The 24321-nt window shown below is 46.2% G+C and overlaps 1 protein-coding gene across 1 annotated transcript in view; it reads right to left on the bottom strand.

Moving 5' to 3' along the window:
- Positions 1-24321, bottom strand: part of LOC118244497 (deubiquitinase DESI2-like) — a 60237-nt gene that overhangs the window by 30736 nt on the left and 5180 nt on the right. The window contains exon 2 of the mRNA XM_035539534.2: positions 21277-22438. Within this exon, the coding sequence (XP_035395427.1) occupies positions 21277-21315 (39 nt within the window). The 5' untranslated portion in view covers positions 21316-22438. The remainder of the gene's footprint in view (positions 1-21276; positions 22439-24321) is intronic.

Raw genomic sequence — 24321 nt, forward strand, 5'->3', positions numbered from 1 at the left:
AGAGTCACACACCCCCATGCACAGGGACAGGCACAACCATGCCACATGTGCAGCTCCATTGGGAAAACATTAAACCTACCCTACCCTCCACCCCAAAACCAGCACAGCATGCATGAGACCAGCGCTGGGATATCATTCAGGCTGCCCTAAGTAATTCCCATCTGCTGGGCACAGTAACAGTAATTATTTTAGACTTGTGCCAAAACACAATTTCTGTGCTAGTCCCTTGTGTATCACATGTGCCTAAAAACAGACCTGAAACGACGTCAGGGATTCAGCAAGCTGGTTTCTTCATGGACGTGCACCTTATTGAATCTCCATGTCTGCCACATACCCAGAAGATCAGGGACTGAAGGGGAAGGGTGCAATAAGGAAATACTTCAGAAAGATCAAGGAAAAGAATTTGCCATATATAATAGGTTTCACCAAGAACATCCCCTACCCCCAACTTTTTTTTGTCTCTATAAAAGTCCATTAGATACTGCAACTGCATCTTGGCTCCTATTTATTTTAGTTAAAAGGGAAATGGTTGTGTATCTGTACCACAGCATGCAAAGGGTACCATCTGCCAGATCCCTGAGAGGCCTGCCAAAAAATTCTCCTGCATGCAGGGTAGACAGCTAGTCTGAACTGTGGCCAGGCTAACATAGGAGAAAGAGGTAAACACCATAAATGCCTCATCTAGCGCACAACATCCTCTAGCATCAAAGACATCTGCTCTCAGATTAAATTATCCCTATTTAGTTTAGTACTTTCAAGAACCTTCTAGATGCCCAGAGAAGTGTTGCAGAAAAAAAAAAAAAAAAAAAACCACACTTAGTCCTAGCTGACAATGGGCCACCACTTTTCTCAAAAGCAAGCTAACTCATTTCTAGGAGTGAGGAAGAACACTTCAAGCAGACTCCCATTTCGATTACTGCCAAAAATAAGAGCCCATGCTCTTAATAATAGGACACTAAACCCATAAAAGTCAAGTTCCATGCTCACCCAAATATGCTGCCCAGAGAGACAGAGACCTGAAAAAATACTGCACTCTTACTGAAGTGGTCCACTGGCTCTATGCAATGTTCAGACAGTAAGGCAGGAGAACAAGAGCAGAACTCCATACAACTGGACCTCACCTAGGTGCAGACATGGCTCCCACAAGAGATGAAGGGGTTTGTATGACAGATGTGGGTCTCATTTCTTCCACTTTGCTTTTCTTTAAGTTCACTCATGCAAGCTGGGGACTGCAAGTGGACAAAAATCTATAAGTTAAGCTAATTATCCCGCAGACCAAGAGAAAAGAAAGATATTTATTCTACATTGCAGGGAAGTATCTGGACACTCCAGGAATGAGATCATGAAAGTGATGAATGGATAGATCTGAGACCATTCAGTTCCCACTCCATATATCTGCCTTCTCCTGAGTTAGATGGATGCATGCAAGAGGTAAACAGATTCATCAAACAAATAAGATCAGCAGCCCAGCTGCTGTATTTCATCTTATGGTAAACTTTCATTTGCTCTAAGAAGTGTAAGTTTGGTATCATTTATACAATTCCTTCTACTGTGCTTCCCTTTAACACCTCAAAATATTGCTCAGCCTCTCTTCCAGTGAAAGAGACCAAAAAAAAAATCAGTATAGAACTTCACAGTGGGAATAAATTTTTATCCGACTGGACACTATGACCACAGGAATGTTTGCATCTGAGAGTTCTCCTCTTGCAAGTGGTTAGGGTAGCCAGATGGGGTTATAAACCAGTCCCTGTTTGCATGCATGCAGCCAGATCTAGTTGACAAGTAGCTTGCAATCTCTTGGGAGCCAGAACTCTCTTGTTCCGATTTTTACAGTGTCTTCATGAAATACACTGGAATTCCAGTTCATGGCTGGGTCTCAGTCACTATCACAAATAGTTCCTTAACAGCAGGAGAAGGCAGATACCAGCATGCTGTAAGCAGGAGAGCGTTAACTCATTCCACATGAGAATATAGATAAAACTTGCACAAGAAACTGTACACATTTGCTCATGCATCACACATGCAAGCATACATACAGTCTGCACCTATACAGCAAAGAATTAGAGAACAGCAACATTTTAACTCTGGCTTTTATGAGGGGCTCTGCTGGTGGTAGGAAAACATGCCTAAGAGTGTGTTCAAAGCCAACCACAGCTAGACTCACAACCAACCTCTTTTCACATATGTTTTAGTAATAAAGCCCAGAATCAGGCCCAATATTGCACCAAAGGAGCAGCACTATATATTTGTCCTTGGCAAGTCTCCTTATGGGAACAATTTTCTCCTAACTATACCTTCTCCACAACATGGTCACTTGCACAGGAGTGCTGTGAATCCCTGGAAATGCTTGTGCTGTGTCAATACTTAGCCTGCAAAACGGTCAGCCTCCGTCAGCAAGGGAACACAAAAGAAGCCATTTTCTTAACTCTCTCCCAGCTTACTTCATTCCCAAAGATGCATTGGTGTGTTTGTACATTGTGAGCCATGAGAACAAGTACACAGCTTGGTTTTCTTCCCTCCAGCAGCAGCAGCTTCTGGGCAACCAAGCATGAAAACACTGCTGTATATATATATATATATACACCAGCCATCAATGCATCATCTTCCCCTCTTTGGGAAAAAAAAAAAAAAAAAAGTGACGTCAGCTGCATTTCTATTTTGGGCAGCCTTATAGCCATGGTTGTTACCTCACTCCAACACCAGTGGGGTTTGGGCAGTTGTGTTTGCAAGCATCTTCTTTGCTTTCCCTTCCATCTCAGTCCTAGCTAGGCACGGGTTCTTCTTCATGTCTGATCAGACAGCAATAGACAAAGGATGCGCACGAGACCAGCCCAGGGCTGAATCACTGCGCTGGTGCCAGCTCTAAAGAAAAACACTCTCCATGAGAAAGAATACCAACTATGCTCAGAGAGATCGGATGGAGAACACCACGCTTCACGCCATAAGTGAGCCTTTGGAAGATGGCTGAAGCAAACAGGGGTCAGTAGTGAGCTTTCAAGTCCCAATACCACCCAAGCTTTTGGGAGCACCCGAATGCATTCTGTGGAACGTGGAATCACTTGCCATTGTAGCACTCAGGTTTTAATCAAGTGCAATCACGTAAAAGATTTAGACAGCACAAATCCACAAAATAGGGGTGAGAAAATATCAAAATATCCGACAGAGCTCTCTGAAGGATCACTCCTCATTCAAACTGTCTCTGAGCGTGGGCTTTCAACAGCAGATAATGACATTGTCACTTAAGACTTCTAGACAGACCTGAAAAAGGTAAGAATAGCCTCTCCAGTAACATCTAGCTATTCCATCAATCCTTCCTTCAACACGTCAGAAAAGGAAAGTCTGTAGGGCCAAATGCTAGCAAAGCTGTAAAAGGAGAACTCAGACCTGACATGTTTATTGCAGAGAAACTAAATAAAATCTTTGCAGCAGAGCCTTCTTGTTTCCACCAAAGGAAAACTGTTGAGCGTCCCATGCCTGAACCTCCCACTTTTATTTTTGTAGAAGTAGTAGGAAGAGCGAGGAAATCATAAGAGGCTCTGTTTAAAGTTGACGTGGATGAGTTTATGACAGAATGGACAGAATCAGCTGTGAAGAATCCCAGGGCCAGAACAATACACACACAACAGTTTCAGAGGAACCACAAGAACAGAATAGCTGCGTAATTATTTTGGGCAACCTCTCATGTAAAACATCTTCTGGACCCAAACGCCTGAAGGTAGCAACTGTACTGCCAATCTTTAAAAACAAGATCCACATGAGAAACAGGGAATTACGAGTCTGCAAACTGGATATTTGGACTGAATTAACCAACAGAAGCTATAATAAAGGACAACATTAATTGATAGTTCATGATCTTCTGGATAAGGGTCAACATGACTTCTGTAAGCGTAGGTCCTATAATATGTGGCACAAAAAATGTAGATAGGAATTAATTATTCACTGTCAGATACAGGACCCATCAAAGGAAGCCAGCAGAAGTCATTTCAGGGCAGGGGAGAGTGAAGGCTTTTCACAAATAGGTAGCAGACCCACCAAGTTCCTAGCAAAGGACATTGATGCATCTGCTACAGAGAACTGAAAGGAAGACAAGTCATTGGGGATTACAAACTCTGAGAGGCCCCTGAACCGGAAGCAGGGAAAGTGTTAGACAAAAACATCATAGGCTTGTCCTGCTCCATCTCCAGCAGTGGCCACCAGCAGACACTGGGGGAAGAACAATAATATTGGACTAGAGGGACCCTTGGCCCGAGCCAGTTTGGCCATTCTTATGTTCATGTGCTCTCTTCTGTGTGAAGAGCAGTGAAAACATTAAAAGGATGCAAGCCTCCCTGAAACCTGTTCTCCCACCATAACACTGATTTTAAAAAGGAGCAGAGTTTTATTTCCCAAAAGAAAGATAAAGAGGAGACCTATTTCAAACTTCTATCTGAAAGACTCTGGGCAAGCCTTATGAGCTACTAGAAGAGAATCTGTCTCCCTCTTTGATAGTCAGGATACAGTTTAAGCAAAGGTTTTGAGATTACACGGTAATTGCCCAATTAGCTCTTGCGTGTAAAAGGGATTCTCTTGTGTTTATCCATATCCTGCAGGGCAGAAATCCGAAGCTTTCTGCCCACTGTAGATTTGCTCTTCCAATTCATTAGGATTAATTTCTCCACCACCCACACAGTTCTCTCAATCTCTTCCTCCCCTCCCTGCCCCATTGCCACCTGTCAAAGTTATAAAGATGATTGGTGCTTCTTAAGAGCAGCACAGAGCATCTTTACCCATCTATTTACTGACAGATGCTTTCTCCCCTCCTTTGCTGAACAAGTTCTCTCCAAAAGCCTGCAGCCTGTCAAGCTGTCCCCAGAGCATGTACGTGCACGCAGTGTCTACCCACATCCCCTCCAGTAACCCCAGTGTGTAGTGTAACTCTTCCAACCCCCTCGAGTCCTAGGCAGCATTCTGTTTTGACAAGTCTCAGAGAAAACATAAGACAACTTTCAAATCTAGTAGCCATCAAGCTAAGCAATAATCTGTATAAACTGGCCAGCATCATGCCTTCAGGCTGGCCCAATTTATTTTTTTGCACTTCTAAAGCAGAGGATGAATTTGGGTAGATGGATATACAAGCAAATCCTGTTGCCTAGCCTTGGACCAAAACCAGGACAGACTGTTTCTCCCCATCTCTGCAGTCCAAGGCTTGTACAGAGGCACAGGAAACAAGAGGGGCATTAATTCTTCTAGCTCCAGCTCATCTACCCCTGCTTATTAAGTAACATCTTTTTCAGAAAGCCTCTTGAATTATATTACCAGAGCTGTTCTGGAAGATAATTGGTTTGGGAAGAGCCATCTCTGATCCTGTTGGTGTCATGGTATGACATGAAATCCTAGGAGTTCTTTCAAATTGGAAATCATGAAAGCTCTCTGTTGCTATTATTTCAAGAAGAATGAACATGGGAAGAGTGCTTCTGACCCACAGTCCCCTCCACTGCTGGAAATTATTTGAACTCCATCAAAGGAGAGCACAGGTACACTGGAAAGCCTCAATAAAATGCTTTGCTTAGAGACATCCATCACAGTCCTTAAAAAAATAAAAAAAATTGGAGCACTTTCAGCAGCCACAGCTGGGCAAGAGGAAGAACAGTCTCACAAACATAACTCCGAATGAAAACCCAAGAGACGGCACAGCGACAAGACACCTAAGAACGAGACGAGCCAGTCTCTCCACATGCCAGCTCCTCAGCTGGAGGATGAGAATAACAGCTTTTTCCATCTCTAGGGAAGTGCTGGGAAGTACACGAGAGAAGACTGAGCAAGGATCACGTGCTGGGGTTAAAAAGGCTAAGCAGATCTCTCGAGTACCCTTCTGTTATCGTGCCTGCCACGGCAGCACAACACAGAGATATTCAAATTTGGTTTAAGCTGGCAAGTATCTGCAGCAGCCCCCGAAGCAGAGCGCTGCTCACTGGGAGCTAATGTATCTTGGCAAGATGCATGGCACACAGCCCCCTCGCACTGCATTATTTTCTTACCCACCGCTTCTGCGCCCTCAACCCCTCGAACAACATCCACTGTGCTGCAGCATGCACGTCTGTGATTTGCACACCGTCATCTTGGGTTGCTGGGGCTTTCCTGTCGGGATTAAACAAATAGCAAACTCTGTGCTGCCTTTCCCTCCCCCTTACCTCACTCTCCCATTGCTCTTGTGCATGCTAAAGTGGAATGCTCCCTCTGAATCAGATTTCAGCTGTCACAAAGCCAGCAGTTTTCTCCTAGGAAGTCTGGGTGCTAATGACAGAAATAGCAGCTGCCTCTAAATAGTTCATCTGCCACATGCGGTCAAAGGCCAGTAAAAGCAAAGGCCAGGAGCAGGTGCACGGCTGATCACTTAGAGAACCTTCCCAGGCAGGGGGAAGGAAGCGAGGAGACCTCCCCATCCACACAAAGGCCAAGGACAGCCACCAAGGCAGCAGCAGCAGGGCTACAACAGGGAGCGCACCCACCTTGACACGGCGAGGCTGATACCACCTGCAGGATACAGGGCTGCTGCCACCAGGCACCCTGCTGCTCTCTGCCCTTCCTTCAGCCCATCCCAAGCAGTTACACCTCAGACACCAAGCAGTGCTTAGGGCTGTAACCCCTCCAGCATCCCACAAGCCTCTCCACCCACCCCAATGAGAGCACTTCGTACAGGTGAGACAACAGAAGACAAAAATATTTAAGTGCCTTGCTAGAAGTATGACTGAGGGGGGAACTAGGACTACAGTTTCGGTGTTTCTTTCTCAAAATCCAGTGCTTTACTCAAAATGAAGGTTTGGTTGTTCTCGGCGAGGGTCCAAGGACATGCTTCGTTGGCAGCATTACACAATCTATTTAGAGCTTTGGATTCCCACATGTTCAAAGCACTTGTACTTTTCACAAAAACATTGTGGTGTCATTGAACATGATGTTATGTTTGAACTGAAAGGAGGAAAAAACATCTCTCCCCATCTATTATTACACATAAATACGAGTTGGTCTCCTACTATCACGCTGTCTTAGGAGAGAATGAAAGATGAGTGAACTCAACCCTATCTGTGCTGATTAGTGACAATCCATCACCAATTTACTGAGAGAAAAAATGCTTCATGCAAGGCCCAACATCATTTCTTTCATTCTGCTTGAAGGCATCCTGGGCTAGAAGGAAGGATGGGAGAACCTGGAGGGCCCAGAGAACCTGAGCCCCGGTCATATCCCAGGGGCAGTAAAGAGCACAGGTTAGGTCTGTTTTAGTAGGTCCATTCAGTTGCATCACCCAAGAATTCACACAGTAGGATTTTAAATGGTGGCAGGAAAGTATAACATTACCTTCACTTGTCAGCTTAAGGAACTTATTAGAAACATGCTCTTACCAAAGGGAAATCTCAGAGTGCTCCAAAACACTTTTGCAAAGAGTTCAGATGCTGGCAGCGTTTAGGTAGAGCTACCACTGAGACTAGCACCAGCTGAAGGCTTCAGGAGAGTTTAGGAAAGGTACCTTGTGCCACACTGCTCAGGACCAGACAGCAGGACCGTTGTTTTATTTGGGTGACCCTGGCGCTATGACATTATTTAAAATGCTTCTTCTGCAGGCAGGCAGAAAGAAACAAGCTTGCAAAAACCGCCCTATGAATGAATGGAAAGAAGTCAGGATGTGGGCTTGTTTTCAGATCTGCTTCAATGTATGTCATCAAAACTAAAACAGAAATAAAATACTGGTGTCATTCCCTTTCCAATATTTCCAGCTAAAGGAGCTGGGGGGTCAGGTTTTCACATCTGAATACTCCCAGCATTGAGAAATGCCTTACATCTTGATGCAAGCCAAGTGATAATCCTCCTCCTCTCACATGTGCTCTCAGGTCTGTCTCTGTTCAGCCCCTCTCTTTCGGGCTAGCCAACTACCTGCACACAGACAGCAGGCACGTCCTAGAGCCCCATGTGTGCTCACATGCCCCACTGTTTCTAGAGCAATGGTAAGCAGCAGCACATCTCAGAGACAGGCGATTAGTTGTGCCCCCCAGGGATTTAAGAGACATTCAGGTGCCTTTCAAGGGAGATAAACATTTAAGTGCTTGTCCCAGTACGTGCCCATGAAGGACAAAATAGCTATACTGCAGGAGCACTACACTTCCAAATATACCCAGTGGTACAGCACCAGGACTGCTGCAGGATCCAGGACACAAGCCTAACTTTCTCTTCTGGTTTCCCTGTTCCTACATGCATTGCCCCTGCTGGCACATTTCTGGTAGCACCAGGGCATCTGGCATGGGGCTCAGCCGAGACGGCCATCACTTCTGGGAGGCTTTGTCCATTCCTGAGTGCTTACGGTCCTTAAGAAAACAACAACTTCACAAATAATGAGTGGCAGGGCACCAAAACCTTTCTGACTCGACTGATAAAACGGTTCTCCATGCTTCACGGGCAGTTCAGAAGCTTGACATAAGGGATATTGTGATGATTAATAATTAACTGGCTGGAGACACAGAGCTCAAGGACAGATGCCTCCCATCTGCAGGCTCCGTGAGCTGAGGCTGCACTTTGCAGGAGGAGGGAGGGGAGCCAGCAAGGCGAGAAGGTGACAAGGTTGGTGTGCCCCTAGGACGCTAGCAGCCTTATCCAGACGCTTTTCCTTTTGTCTCCCAACACATAAGAAGGTATTATCCTGTGCTTCTCGAGGTAGCTTTCACTACCCTAGTCACTGGGGGATCAGAGCAGCAACGATCTCTGCCAATTCCTGGTGACAACTCACCTAAATGAGATGCATCCTTAGAAGCTGCATTCGTGTATTTAATAGGCTTTAACATCAGCTTTAATGAGACACCTCTGAGACCTCAGGAGAGGTAACAGACAGCTGGAAATGTGCTTCAAAGTCCTGTGGGTATGAGAAGCAGAATTCAAGTTCAGTTCAGATGCACCAAGTACAGGATTTTTAAGCACCTGATGTGTTAGAGACTATTAAATTGTTCTTTACAACAACTTTAAAAATTTCTATCTGCATAAACGTGTTTGATCCAGCAACAGCTTTAACTGTATCGAGATTATCCAAAACAACAGCTGCAATAGGAACTGAGCTGCATATCTCACGGTAATTACACATTACAAAGGGAATCCTTGGAGCATTTCAATAACATGCCATATAAAAAACAGCACTTAAAAACACACAAATAGACATGCTAGCCTCCTAGCATAACTTCATTGCAGGGAAGGATTTGGAAGAGATCAGTTTTACTCCAGCCTGCTTCCTGCCTCCTTGCCTTCCTCTCAAAAATAGGGTGTGTTGTAAAGGACGCTGAAAAAGTTTGAGTTCTGGTTGGACACGTGGGGTTAAAGAAGAAATACTGTGAGGGAAAGAAGCATAAGGAGCATCTTCCTCTCCAGCCCCCTTTTCTCTTGCCTCCTGACTCAATTCCCAGAAGAAATGTTCCCTCCCGTGAGCTCTGTCTGAATACAAGGGACAGAAGAGGACACCCAGCGGTGCTGCAAGGCCAGAAGGACATGTCCCCAGTCCAATTAACGAGGTGCTGGGACAGATGCCCTTCTGTCCTCCCTTCCTCCCCATGGAGCATCCTGCCTGCTTGGCTAGGCTTTGCCATGCCTCTGGCTACCATGACGCGGTGTCACCTGCCAGCAGCACTCTGCCCAAGAGAAGAGCCAGAATTTGGCCCAGACAGTAAAAACAAGCAAAATTTGCATGGACCCACATGGTTTGCATTTGTTTATCTTCACAGAGCCTTTTGCTCTTGACAAGCCACAGCTCTTATGCTTATGAGACCTATACAAAAATGTTAAGTTTCATAGTGCTTCCCTTCTTCTGGCCCCGTGAAGACCTGAGCTTGAAGTGGATCCATTCATTTTGCCTCTCTCCGTTCTGTTTCTGCTTGGCTTACACTGGAATTACTCTGTTCTGGTTTAGTTCAGTAAAACCCATTCGTCAAAGCATTTGTCCCCAATATCCTCACAGCAGCAAGCACAAAAAGGCACAGTGCTCCAGCAGCAGAATAGGTCGGCTCCACGTTCCAGAGATCTGCCAAAGAGGAGACAGCCAGCTGCCTTGGATAATGAGCAGCCATAAAAATTAGAGTGAACAAGGGCATACCAAATGACACTGCAATCAAGAACAATGATGTTAGAACTGGAGACAGATCAGCCAAAGCCAGTGGGTGGATTTCAGCTTGGGATACGTACTTCCAGCTCTGGCCTCCGCAGATTTGGAAACATCCAGCATTGCCTTCCCACCTTCCCACAGAGCCTTCGTCACAGGGGTACTTTCATACGATGCACTAGCCTGTGCACTCTTAGTGCTGAGACAGACTCAGAAGAAAGGCTGCACAAGTAATTGACTTTTCAGGTTTTGTAGCCAGCTAATGAGAAAAGGGCAGAAGAGATCCTTCTCAGGGCAAACAAAGCCTGACATCTGTCTAAAAATGCCCTGAATGGAAACAAAGCACTAGGAGGAGAGAAGAGCAAGGTTGACTTCTATTTACCAGGAAGAGTAAGTGCTTTCTGCTTGTACCTGACAATGAGGAGTTCAGACACTTGTCCAGGAGAGGACAGACCAACTTTCTAACCTCCTCAGTCTGCGAGAGGGGATTTGGTTCTCCACCTGTTTCAGAGGGAGGCAACCTGGCCACGCTCTCATTAGCTTGTATGGAGTCAGGCCTTCTCAGCACTTCACGGTAAAGCAGTTTCCTTCTATATAAAGTGAAGGAAGGACTCCTTATAAAAAAATACATGTTCAGTGGGCCAGAAAACAAGTTTGAACAACACTATAGCCTGGTTCCAGCCTGGACACCCTCCTGGAACAGCCAGGACCCACTGAAATATTCTCATAGTGGACAATTGGATGTTTCCAAACAAAAATTAAATGTTTTGACATAAAAGGCCCAGAACAACCAAATCCAGAGCATCCTGCTGTCTGCCTCTATGGCAGACTTGCATGAAGGGGCATTTGTTTGAGTCCCTCGGGGATTTTAACCAGGTCACTCTCGATGAATCAGCACTCTAGGTGGTAGAAGTACCACTGCTCCTCCCCCTACACATAAACAGTGCTCGTGTCAGAACCTCTGGGCATGTCATGCCATCTGCAAAACCACAGGATACTCTAGACATCTCTACAAGGTTGATAGCTATGAAACAGGTTCTACAAGGAAGGAGACCTGGGCCTTTACTGAGAGGAAGCCAGACATCAGATGGATACCCTAAAATGGCCCCCGATGTCTGTGCTTAGGGAGCTAAATGGAACCCTTCATTTTCCAGCTAAGGGCTTTGCTAAGAAAACACCTCAGCCCTGCCTGGAAACACCAGCAACCTCTTCTCAGGAGCGTGCTGAGGCTCCTGCCCTACATACCACCCAAGAGTGCAGGTTAATAAGCGGGAACAACCTCTCGGACTAGTTCCATGCTTAACCTCTTGATCCTCTCTTTCTGCCACGTCTCACATTCAGCAGGCTAATCCAGAGTTGGAGGGAGATGGCAAATATAGGGCAGTTATAGTCACCTGCCCCAAATGGAGCAAGACACACAGGCAAGTCAAGAAGAGATGTCTAGAAGAACTCAAGCTGATTTCTCTCACCACGCACCTAGGGAAAGCTAACCGATGGCACGGCCTGTAGCTCACTCTAGAAGGCAACACTGCTGCCCCAGGGTATGCAAGCAGCCTAATCATCAACCAGGAAAGCTTTTTTCCTTACATCAATATCCAGTATAAATCACTAGTAGAAGATATTGAAGAGAACACCAAAGGGCTGTAGTTCCTTGTTGATTTAAGTAAGACTATAGGTAAAGCAGAGTAACAGATCCAGGGCTGAAGGTTCAGCAAACCATGTTATTAGAGCTTTCACTGTGCCAGGTCCTCCATCTCCCAGAGATGTGCATCTATCAGCAGCCACACAGATACTGACCTGTGTGTTGACCCACATGATGAAGGCACTTACTAAACAGGCTGAAACGCTTTCAGCATTTCTAGCACCTGGCACTTGTTTATTTAGATAAGCATCCCTGTCTATCAAAGATCAATTGTAAACCACAGCATTTCTCTTACCCTTATCATTGCTTTTCCAGACACCTTAATATTCAAAGCTGAAAAACTAAGTTACCAATTAAGACAATTTTCCACTCTTAGGACATGGCCTCATATTTTGCTCTGAGATGAGAAATCTCACTGATTCATGTGCTTATTAGATAAAGCTCTGAAGTAATGGAATATGTTTTCACTCCTCTAGACCTCTCACACAAGAACATTTCAGTGTTTACCCAGAACAGCATCAAAATTTTTTTACCCCAAAGGAATTTGAGTCAGTTTGCAAGAGAAAGATTCACCAGACTTGTGAATTTTGTTTCTCTTCTTCCCCAGCAGAAATATAGATTTAGCATATTGATTGATCTCTGCCTCCCTCCCCAGCTTCAGCTACGTCATCTTGGCACAATGACAGGAACAACAGAGACTGAAACACAAAATAAGGGCAACCCAGGTCACTAAAGCAGCCTGCAGTCCTAGGACGCCCATTTAAATTCAGTCCGTCTCACCAATGCACAAGCGTATACCTGCCTACCACCACGCTCAGAAATAGATCCGACAGCTGTTCCAACTTAGTGGCCTTGTTTCTATCACTGATGCTCAGCTCTCCGCAGCAGAAGTCCCCTGCATGTGTAAGTGGTCCCTGTGGGCTGCCTCGCTGGGAGGCTTGATGACCAGCTGAGCCATGGCACCAGAGTGCCTCAAACCCATAAACCAGGGATGAAGTACAAAATGCAGAAGGATCTGCTTTGCTACAGCCAGCATGGATCTTTTTGGTTAAGAGAGTGACAGTCTTCAGTACTGTCAACCCATCAACTTCTATCAGTACTAAGATTGATTTGAAAAAAAAATAAAGTAATAATCTGAGTGACGTTAGGAACCTTGACAACCTACTGTGCCATAGGCTAAACCTTGCTGCCAAAAGTGTCACATTCTACAAGGAGTCTGCCTTGGTGTTGGGGGAAGCCCCAAAAAGCACTGGAGAAAATTCACTGAAAGTCAGCTTCCACACGGCTTCAAGAGTAAACCGCCATTTCTCTCAGAGCTCCTCAGAGCCACGCTCAGAGACAGGTCAGTGGGTTGTGACTTTGCCTGTAGATGAGGTTAAAGGCCAAGTCCCAGGAGCAACAGAAGTTTTCTGTAAAGTTAGAACTGACCTTGCCTTGAGAACCTGGATGTATATCTGCAATCCTGCCCATAAACAAGTCAACTCCTGCCTCTCCACAAATTCAGGCTGCCTTGCACTAAGCCCTTTAGAGGCACTAAGAGGTTAGCACCTGCAGGAGCCAACTCAAGAGCACTGCTGTGGGAGCTGGGCTAACAAGGGACCTGTGAGGCTTTGCTCCAGAAGCAGAGCTCATGCATTTATTGCACTGTGTTAGCTTTTCCCTCATTCATCAAGGTTTCGTGTATTTGCCGATGCTGATGTGAAGGAGAGGGCGTTGTGGAGCAGCTTTCCTAGCACACGTGGCACTCACGGAAGTGTGAATTCCCGCGGTGCTCCGGTTGAGCCAGTTCACGTCACCCCATGGGGCAGCAGAGCACTGGTTCAACGAGCTGCTGATGGGGTGAACGCTGTAGCTGGAGAGAGCAGCGCTCTGTGTACAGTCAGGAGGCACAGTCAGCAGACAGAGATCATAGAACATCTCATGCTCAAGCTTAGAGTAGTCAGCTAGAGAACTGCGGTGCTGGAGAAGATGAGCAGCAATGCGGACAGGTAGCCGGCTTGTCACCCTGACAACATCAAACCAGACTGTTCCTGACGGATAAATGCATCTCCAGGCTGTTGCTAAGACAACAAAAAAACCATTTATTATGCATAAATGGGCACATTTCATCGCTGGGCTTATTAACCCAGGCCATGCCACTTACTCTGTAGCTTCTTAATTGGGTTAGATCAGATGCCATATCCCGATTGCTGCTTCTTGAAATAATGGACTCAGCTGCAGCTCAGTGTATTAGCTGCTTTACCTCTTCTTCCTCCAATTGATTTCCTCTCTCCAAAGATGCAAGAAAGAAGGGATGTCTAGTTTCATTTCACCATTTTCCCACAGGCTTGACTCAGGCACTGACTACACCACAGCACTCTGCATCACTGACCTGCTTTCCTCTTCCCTTCACTCCTGCGTTCAGGCAGAGCAAGGCAGCAACGCTGCTCTGACTGGTCTGCCTGCGGTCAGCCTGATGTCACTACAATTGAATTGATGCAGACTCAGAGAAGAGAAGCTAGGGTTTGCTTCTGCTTTGATTTATTTGAAAATTTGGATGTACTGCTTGCAGATTTGCCATAACACCTTATTTATTTATTTTTAAAGCCATGAACGCTTGCACTGGGAGATGTTGCATCCAAGAGAAGTGAAGCCATGGATAGCCCTCTCATACCTTGGGCTAAGGATTCTGCTGACATCCTGGTAGAGCAACTTTCTCTACTATCCTACTTCCCCGCATTTGCAGTAGTGGTCTACCCAGTCTCTCTGGCTTCTAACGAAGAGTTTTCCTCAGAGATTTCTCTGGATCCATAATAACATGTAATAATACATAACATATAACAATATTATATTACCATCACAGATTTTGCAGTGGGACCTTTTTTTCACTTGACTTACTGTGACTCCAAGACCTATGCAGCATGAGCATAGTTTAACAATCTCACCAAGAAGCCAACAGGCGGCCAATTAAACGCTCCAGGAAGACAAAGAAAACAAGCATTTGATATCTACCAGTCCTCCCTTCCCACTACCGCCTGTGACTAGCAGCAAGTTCAGTTGCTCAGAGAAAGAGAAGCAGTTCAGCACTTATGTAGGACATGTTACAGCACTGTGGGGAAACCCACTACGAGACACCAGGCAACTGCTATCTCACCAGTCTGTTTTGTTACACAGCATGCTGTACGGGATATGGTCTGAAGGCAGCAGAGTCAGGTTCTGTGTAAATGAAGAGTCAGTGACAAAGTAAAATCCCGAGACCATAATCTTCCCCTTGTCACTCAGCAATTTAAGGATCTACCTTTAATCTCATCCCACAAGAAGCCTGTGAAGAAGATAAGACACCAGAGATCTTCCTCAGCCAGGGCTTATTCATGAAATTCTTACAAGCTTTGAGAGTGGTCACAGAACAAATAAGGATATCATACACCTACCAAGCTTTTCCAAGAATACGGCAAACTTCAGTGAACAGTGTGTTTTTGAGAAATGAAGTGATTCAGATTTGGCAAATAGTTTTGGCCAGAGATGATTGGCAAACATTTTTAGGAAGAGTCAAAACATTTCATTTAATGTGTTCTAAGAAGTGGCGATTTTGTTTCAGAACAACTATTTTTTAAAAATATATTAGGAGATGCCAGAATTTAATTAAAATCTCCCAAAAGCAATATTTTGCATTTTGTTCTCCATTTGTTAAATATATTGTTTTGCCAACGTATGAAAGAGAAAAGAAAAAGAAGAGATCCCAGTGACTCTCTATATCACTTCATCTTTCAAGACCACAAGTTGCAGTATCGACATAAAGCATCACTTCAGCTCATCACAGCAGGAAACTCCGCAGGTATCAAGCTAGTTGATGAAAGAGTCCTTTTGCTTTCCATTTGGCTTCCCGGAATACCAAAGGCGGTCAGGTGATGCAGTATTTCTCTATACATAGCAGCTCACAAACAACTCCTGAGTAGTGCAGAAGGGGGACCACCACCTGCAATAGGATTTCTCGCCTCTCCCTTCTGACTAAGTGAGCAGAGAGCATCCGAGACCTCTACTTGCAGTAATCACAAACATGTTGACATTTTTCTGAGTAACTAGACTCACTCTTCCCTCCAAACAGGGAGATAATAAGATGTTCCATGATCTAGTCAGCGCTTAAAACATTTGCTCCAGAGAATGAAGTGTTCTGCTTGCAATCCTACTGCTGCTTCTAAGGCAGATTTAAAGACTCCTTATGTACTGAAGCTAGAGGAACAAAGAACCTCTAATTCCTTAAAGCCTCAAAGCACATAATTATAGTGGTCAGGAGACTCACTCTGCCTGTTCCACCTGCATAGGAAGCCTAAAAAGGAATGCTAGAATGGTAAGGTTGCACTGGTTTTCAATCCTGTATATGTCACCATCTCCAAATCAGATGCAAGCAATGCATGTTCAAGTATAAGGCTGAAAATAGCAGGAAGAAAAGGAGCTCCCATCTCCATAATACTATTCTGTGACAGAAAAATTAGCTTAAAGCACTAAAGTATTGGGTGTTTATACTGTGGCCATACAGACCCTCTAGCTTTACATCTTTCCTCACAGACCACCGGCCTGTCCTCTTTACTAAGAGACTCTCTCACAAGCCTCTACTCAGAGCACATAAAATAAACACCCAACTCTCACCCTATCCCAGGGCCTGCTGCAGAATACCACAGGCAGGTTTCCCCACCACAACGTGCTCATCTGAGAATCCTACCTCTCTTCTGGGACTGTGAAGAAAGCCAGACTGCTCCATGTAACTCCCCATCCTTGAAGCAACATCCTACTGCTAGGCCTTATTCCCTGAGGCCAGCTCCACACAGAAGGCATTTATAAAGTCAGAAAGAAACAACCTCTTCAAAGCTTTTCTGCCCACCTGAGCCACTCGCAGGCTGTGATCAGCTTCTGCTGTGAGACCACAAGCTGCCTGGCTACAAGGAGCCGTGTTTCCTGGTGGCCCAGCTGAAACTACTTCTCCTCTCCCGGGGAGAAGGACGGACTTGTTACAGCATACTCAGCCTTGCTGAGACGTGGTATCACCACCAGAGAAAGGACAGTGGAGGTCAACTGCGCTGTCACTATCCAGAGCCACAGCTCATTTGCCAGAGACATTCACAGAGAATGAGGGAGCTGCTTTGCCATTCCACAGGGTTTCCTCAGCCCCTCTGGCTGGTGCCAGGAGCCCACCCTGTGGTCACAGTGAACTCAATGTAATTTCCCCCTCTGGGCTCATCAGCTCCTAAAGAACTAAGAGACAACTTGCAAAATGCAAGGAGCTTTGGAGCTTACCTTAGTAGTAGAGACAGACACTTGTGATCTCTGAGGCCGATTATTGAAAGTTTGGGCCCTCAAATATGAACGCACAAGTATTTAAAAAGAGAGAGAGAGGAGCTAGAGCAATTTCAGTGCTGGCTGCACTGCACTTCCTTCTGTCCACCACTTTGGTGAAAGGTAGAGGTTTCCCTCCCAGTGAGTTTGTACTACCACCTCCCTCCCTCCCTCCCCAGAAATGCTTCCTTCTGTGCAGATAGAGCCTCCCAGGATGCTCAGTTCCACCACACTGATAAAAATCAGGAGTGAGATTCAGGTTTCCTGGAACTCCTAGAAACAACACACATAACCACGCTTTTAGATCCTCTGGCCAAAATGCCACTGCTACTTCAACACAGGCTGCGAGCAGTAATACCACAAACACAAAACAGAGGCCTTTACCACTTCCGTGGGGACAGGAACTGTACAGTGTTTATTTTTTTGTCAGGGCTACTTGGCTGATCCACTCGGTGGTGCGATGGAGAAATCAAAACAACACCGTCACCCACTAATCAGTGAAGCAAGAGAGACCCCAACCTGTCATCTTCAGGGCCACCCTTTGCTATCAGCAATTGCCCATCAGCCCTATAGAGGGCAAATGACATAAAGGATACAAAGAACTAAAAGAGTTTGGGAATTATAAAGAATTACATTTTTGGCTACCTCTCTAAAGGTAGATATCATTGGGAGAAATCTCAGAGCTAGCGTGCCTACAGTGACCTAAATGTTATTTACCTCTCATCACTCCAGAGAGGATGATAAGCAATGTCAGTGGAATCCATGGGATAAAGGTGGGAGAAGGATCATCTCAGGGGCTCGTTTTCACCAGCATTAAGTACAAGCAAAAATACCAGCAGACCGAGATGACAGCTTTGTATGTTATCAGCTGCAAAGACAGTGGAAATTCAGGACAACTATACCTACAATAAAAAGGGACAGCAATGATGTAAATATATTTTCTTTTAATTTAATAGCACGAATGTGCTTTGCAATAAGCTGAAACATGATGGGAGCCCCCAGCTTGAATCTCTGCCAAACTGACTATTTTTAGTTGAATGTGTTTAGCTAGCTTGTTAAAGATTTAAACCTAGGCAATATTTGCAGTCACCTTTATGTCAGATTTCAGGAAGTGACATTTATTAATGTTACAATGATGTAGTTACCTATTCTAAGGTAAGACAGAAAGAATTAAAGCAATAAGGAAACAGAATGTGATCCAGGCTGAAGAAAATCAACCTTGTGATCTAAGTAAGATCTCATCCACGATGAATAGCTTATTAAGGGGGTTTGGAGGGAAGGGATCAGCAAGTTATGAAGGGGAAATTGATTTATCTTTCCAAAGGTAAAGTGGTAACTGACTAATCAGAGCAAACTCTATCATAGATTTTATAGAGAGAGTTATTTCCTGCAGGTCTCCAAACAGCTGTTGGCTTAGGTTAAGTCCATGCAAGAGATGGATTCAGATTCGGAGAGATTCATCCACAATCAAGCCCCTGATCCGTGTTGTTATTCTGTATTCACATTCACAGCTTACATCAGACTTCAGCATCCTGCATACTCTTTAAAATATCCTTGTTGAGCAGCAAAGTTCTCCCTCCCTGCCTGTCTTTTTTTGCAAGTGTGTACTGGTGTGTAGAAGCTCTTTAGCAACAGATAAAACAGGATATAATCACTGCATGCTGGGGGTTAGGGAAATTGCATTTGATGAAGATATTCTGAACACTTGGAATACAAGTGATTTTTGCTCAATTCTTTAACGCTGAAGAAAATAAGTCTAATAAATAGATCTACCTGCTTTAGATATTTGTGCTAAACACCTCATTAAGCATAAGCTTTTTTTTTTTTTCCCTAAAAGAAGCATGGCACATATCCAATGGGTAAAAGGATAAATGGCTATAATCTTTGAATACACAAGACTACACAGAATGGGTATTTCATAGCTGCACAAAGCCCATAATTGAACTTCTGCCCGAAGGGTAAGCTTTCCTGCAGTGTAAGTGCTTCCAGATGCCATACAGGGGTCATGTTCCTTGTCAGGAAAGCAGAGCTTTACATCCAGTTAATTGTTATCCCCAGCTGTCTTTTTTTTTTTTTCTTTGAGACTAGTTTTCCAACAGTCATTCAAGCAAATGTGCTCATTTCCCAGTTCCCCCGCAATTCCCCACCACAGTGTAACAAAGTGCAGATTTTGCATGGCTGCATTCCAAACTCCATGGTGTTAAAATCATAGCAGCAATGGAAAAGCATGTAGCCTCAATAATCATAATGTAGGATTTGAACTAGAGGTGACTCAGTGGTAGTCAAACAGATGCTATATGAAAATAGAATGGTTTCTATGTACAGAGCATTAACTTGTGGTTAACCCATGGAGTTAGTACTGACACAGGAAGGTTTGCATGGCTTGCTGGGACGCAAAAATTACTCAGTCTGAATTAAACTGATGACCTTGATTCAGTTCACTGTGTCTGAGTCTCAGCACACAGTGACCATGAACAGCAAGTCCCTTCTCCACAGCTTCCTTTGGGCATCATCTTTGGTGTCAATGACATTAAAGAGAAGGCAAAGACCAAATCTGTCCAGATCCCTTCAGCTCAGTACCAAAATATTAACTGATTTGAGACAGCTCAACAGTGACCAAGAGGAAAGTTCAGACCACAGCCTGCAGCAAAACAAAGTGAAAAAATGCAAGGAAGACAGTGCATACAACAAAAGGGCAACGCAACTCCTTTACCTTCAAATTATTAGCTAGGAACTCTTGAGTGTGCGTGTGCAACGTCAGCCTCTTGATACCATGAACTAGCCACCAGCTGCTTGGGTTTCCAGACCTAATGCTTGAAGAACAGCTTGGGGAAGTTCACAGTTCAGGCTGCCAAGCAACTGACCGTTAAATACTCAAGACCAAAGTCTAGGGAAGGAGTTTACACCAGCTTGGTCAACCTTGCCAATACTAGCTCTGGAAGAGGCAGCGTCAAGCTATTCTTGTTGTGCTTTCCAGAATGTCCTTCAATACAGACACAGTCCTACCTGAAGAGTCCTTACCACTCCCTCTACCCTCAGGAAATAACCCAGCTGTTTCAGCCAACAAAAGATCACTTAATCTTTGTGACAAGAAGAGGTTTGGCATTTACTAGAGCCCACTCTTTGGTGGTTATTCTCTGGATTTTCCCAACAGGGAAACCCACATTACTCTGTGGGCTTCCTATTGAAAGTTGTCACCATTTGATGACAAAAAGCAAATGTATGCCATAACCTTAAAAGTATGGAGCTGGATGTATAGAGCCAGTCAGGACATGGGCCACATAAAGTTATATTTTCCCCAATAAAGTTCACTCCATTCTTTGGAAGATTTGAAAAGTGTTTTTTTTTTTTTTTTTTAAATCACTAGCTCATACATTGCCATCAAAATGTTCCTTACCTTAACACGTCTATCCTAAACTTGTGCCGGGCCAGAGAGCAAACAGGTTGTGCCAAGCCTTCTTCTTTCTGCGGGCTTGCGCCAAGGATGGGATTCAGAGATCATCTGATTTGTTAGACCAGGGAGTTTCCACTGACATTGCCCCTTGCAGAAGGAGGACAAGTGAAGCAACTTGCTTCACTACGAACTTCCAGGAAACATTTCCAAGCAGCATGTCCCTATGCTCCTCCCTGTGCTGAAACTTCATTTGTTCAGACTGGTTTTTACTCCTGCTGTTCCAATTAACCTTCAGAGACAATGATTAACTACTATCTCATGTATATGAGGGACTGATCCAAATTATTAGCCTAGAAACCACATCCTTAATACAATTCTACAGATGTTTCTCATCCCTGGATGATATCCTGACCCCTTCCTCACAGCCTGGCAGTCCTTGATCACTCAAAATTAAATGACGACTGGCTCCTAGAGAGAGGTGATCACATCTTCTTTCTTAACTGGGACACTGGAAATTAAAAAGTCCTCCCCTCACCCACTGCTGCTCCTGAAAAATCCTGCAGAGAATCCAGCACGGTTTTACCTGTAATCTGCCACAACGTGCTAAACATTCCAAAGAAAAAAAAAAAAAAAAGCAAACAGTGGTCAGTGTCATCTCTGTCAGCCAGAACATGACATATTTAGATGAGGAGACTGCTAGAGGAGGGAGGACATCACCCTCTCTGGGGATCTGTGCTTGGCTCCTCTTCGTGCAATGCCTGCCTCCAAGCACAAGCTCCCTCCCAATCCCTCTGCTCCCCATAACCCAAACTGTTTCGTACTCACCATATCATAGACATTCAGGATCACCGGTTCATTGGCCATTGTTGATTGCAGCTGGAGGCTGGATTAAAACCTTTCAAGTCCCTGCCAGATGTGTGGTGCTGCCCCCAGGGTACGCTTTTACCCTGAGGCAGACAGAATGAAGAGCCTCATCCTGCAGCCTCCGAGGGAAGGAGAGCGGAGGGAGGAGGAAAGGAGGGAAATCTCACGGCTGGGGGGAGTGGGGTAAAGTTGGTTGCAAGAAGGCAGGAAGGCTTGGGCTGGTGTTGCTGGTTGTACAGGGTTTATTTCACCCCTCCACAGCGTGACAGATACGGGGTTTCTTTCTAACTCTGTAGCTCGCCGCCCGGGGGTCTGTAGGCTCATGCACGGCCGTAGCCAGGCACCGTCCGGGTCCGTTAATCCCAATGCACAGAGAACAGCCTCCGGCCCCAGGGACGAGCCCTCCTCTGGCTCCGGGGGTAGCAGCGGGAGTGTGTGTGGGGGGGGAGATGAGCTCTCGGCGTCCTTCTGGGCAGATCGGCGTGTTGAGGGCTGCAGGAACGCCGGGCACGGAGCAGGGCCGGGATCCCCGATCCGCTGGGATCCCTGATCGGGGGGCCGGGACCCCTGATCCGGGGGCCGGGGCTCAGGCGCTCCGGGGAGGGGGGCTCTCGGCCCCCGGCAGGACGCGGCGAAGAGGCTGTGCCAGGGGGGCTCCGGCGCGGGGCTCGGCGGTGGGAAGGAGAAGAGGAAGGGGCTGGCCGCCCCCGGGGCAAAGCCGGGGTACTGTGAGGGCCATCGCGCCCCCGGCCCGGCGGGTTGACCTGGCGGCTGCGCCCGAGGCGGCGGGCGGCTCTCGACGGGGCCGGAGGGAGGAGGGCTGCGGGTGGGCCGGGGCCCCCCCAGCTGTAGGCTCTCCGCTCTTATTTCGGGACCGGCTCGTCCCGGGCCGGGCAGCTCCTGCTGGCTGACGGGCGGGGGGTCCTACCCCGTCCTCTGGTGGTGGCTGGCTGCATCTCGGCACGGGGGAGGGCGGGGAAGGGCCGAAGCCGCTGGGCAGGGCGCGGAGTTGCACTTCTGTCAGCGGCGGGGGCCGGAGTTTCTTCTGTCCTGGAGCTACTTTACGCTCGTCTCGCGGCCGGGCGGCTCTGCAGTGGCTTGCCAGCAAAAGCTCCCCTCTGACCTGGATGCGAGAGTCAATTATAAAATCCACTGCGGTAATTTCATCTTCCCTTCGCTCCTCCTCTCTCTTTAAAGGGAGGGCAGGGTCTGCGATGGAGCCGGGAAGGGGCGCAGTCGTGGGGAGAGGGGGGGGGGCTCCTGCACGCAGGGACTGGAGGTGCCGTGCAAATTACCACGGTGACCTTAGATGTTCAGACACCGCAGACTTTGTGGAGCAGCCCAAAAAAATCTATATAAATAAATAAATAGCAGGGATGACCTCATCTGAGCTGGAGGCGTATCTGAGGCTCTCCGCCAGCTCTCAGCCAACCAGCTCTGAATGAAAATCGCAGGGAGCCCGTTACATCAGCAAAGCCCAGCATGCCCCAGCCCTTCCCGGCGCTGTCCCCGGCCGCAGGGCACCCATCCCGGCGGGGAGAAACGCTCACCTCCCTTCGGCAGGGCCAGGAGGACAGACCACAGAGCTGCAGCCTGGCCAGCGACTTGTTACACAGCGTGCAGGGGGACGTGTGGTGGAGGCAGGCGGCACGAAAGGAGAGCGCGTCCACGTCCTGCCTTGCTAGCTGCCTGCCAGGAAACTTTTCCCCCAGCCGGTGCCAAAGGAGAGCTGGCTTTGCCCCAACTGTACACACTTCCATTTTCAAAGGGGAAAGCCACGTCTTGGGCGTGCAGCATGGCAGACACTCCAGCACTGCAACTGTATTTGGGGTAGTTATCCCGTGGGTGGGTTAGGCAACTCCAGGCACCCCCAGCCCTCCAAGCCAGCAACCCCAGCTACCCTGCTGGGTGCCTTTAACCAGCTGGCTGCAGCAGTCTGAGGCCTGCAGAAACAGTCGGTACTGGTACCGGTGGGAAAGGGTGCCTCCTCCTCCCTGCCACCGCAGATGCAGACACTGCCCAGAGGACAGGTTAAACCCCCAGCAACATTCAAAGACTGCTAAGCAATGAAAGGCTCCCTCCATAAGGAGCTAAGCGCCATCATTTGTGCCCAAACTTGCAAAACAAACCTCCTACTGAATCTCACAGGGCTCCTGCTAACTGTCAGAGATATCCCGAGATTGTTACTTTGGGGTATCTCTGCTGCTCTGGTGGTGGTGATGTTTTAAGAACACAAGAAAGGGAAAGGAGAGGGAATAGCTTATATTAGACCAACTGATGTAATTGGAAGAGAAGAGCAGCACAAAAGCTCTTCCCACACTTGTCCACATGCTTACTTGCTGAATTAATTCCCATGTCTGCTGTGCCCAAAGTTCTCTAAAATAAATGAAGAGACTTAAGCCAGGCCCACACTCCAGCAACAGACATCTATAAATATTTAGTAGTTCAGAAAAGTGACAGTCACAAGCTTAGATGTTTTGTCCTAAAAAACATTTCAAAAATAATCACCCAAGGAAAGAGTAAGACCAAAATCCTACTTTTAAACTTAGAAATATAAGAAGAAACAAAATTAAAGCTAAAAGCTTGTCTTTAAATTCACCTTGCTTTAGGAGATCAAAGCCAGTCTAAATGTGCATTTGTTATTTAAAGGACTTTTGCTGTAGGAAATACAGTAAATGTCACTTGCGCAGGAAGACCCGGATTCACTCCACCTAACTTGAAATGTAACTGCAAGAGCTACATTATGAATGTAGTTGCTCTAGGCTCCCTCATATGCTTATGGAAAGAAGCTGTTCCACACAGTGACACAGCCTCACCTTTTAGGTGATCCTTTGAAAATTCCTTTTTTCACCCCATTCTATTCTAGGAGACTTATTGTAACTCCTGATAGAAGGGATCAGTCTGAATACAAATGTCCCAACATCCATATAAGCTGTTTAGCAGCCATATAGACTCTTTACAAGGCTTGCTTTGGGCTATGTTAAAGTGTTTCACCAACAGCTCGGG

The sequence above is a fragment of the Cygnus atratus genome, chromosome 5 (assembly GCF_013377495.2).
Source record: "Cygnus atratus isolate AKBS03 ecotype Queensland, Australia chromosome 5, CAtr_DNAZoo_HiC_assembly, whole genome shotgun sequence".
NCBI lineage: Eukaryota > Metazoa > Chordata > Aves > Anseriformes > Anatidae > Cygnus > Cygnus atratus.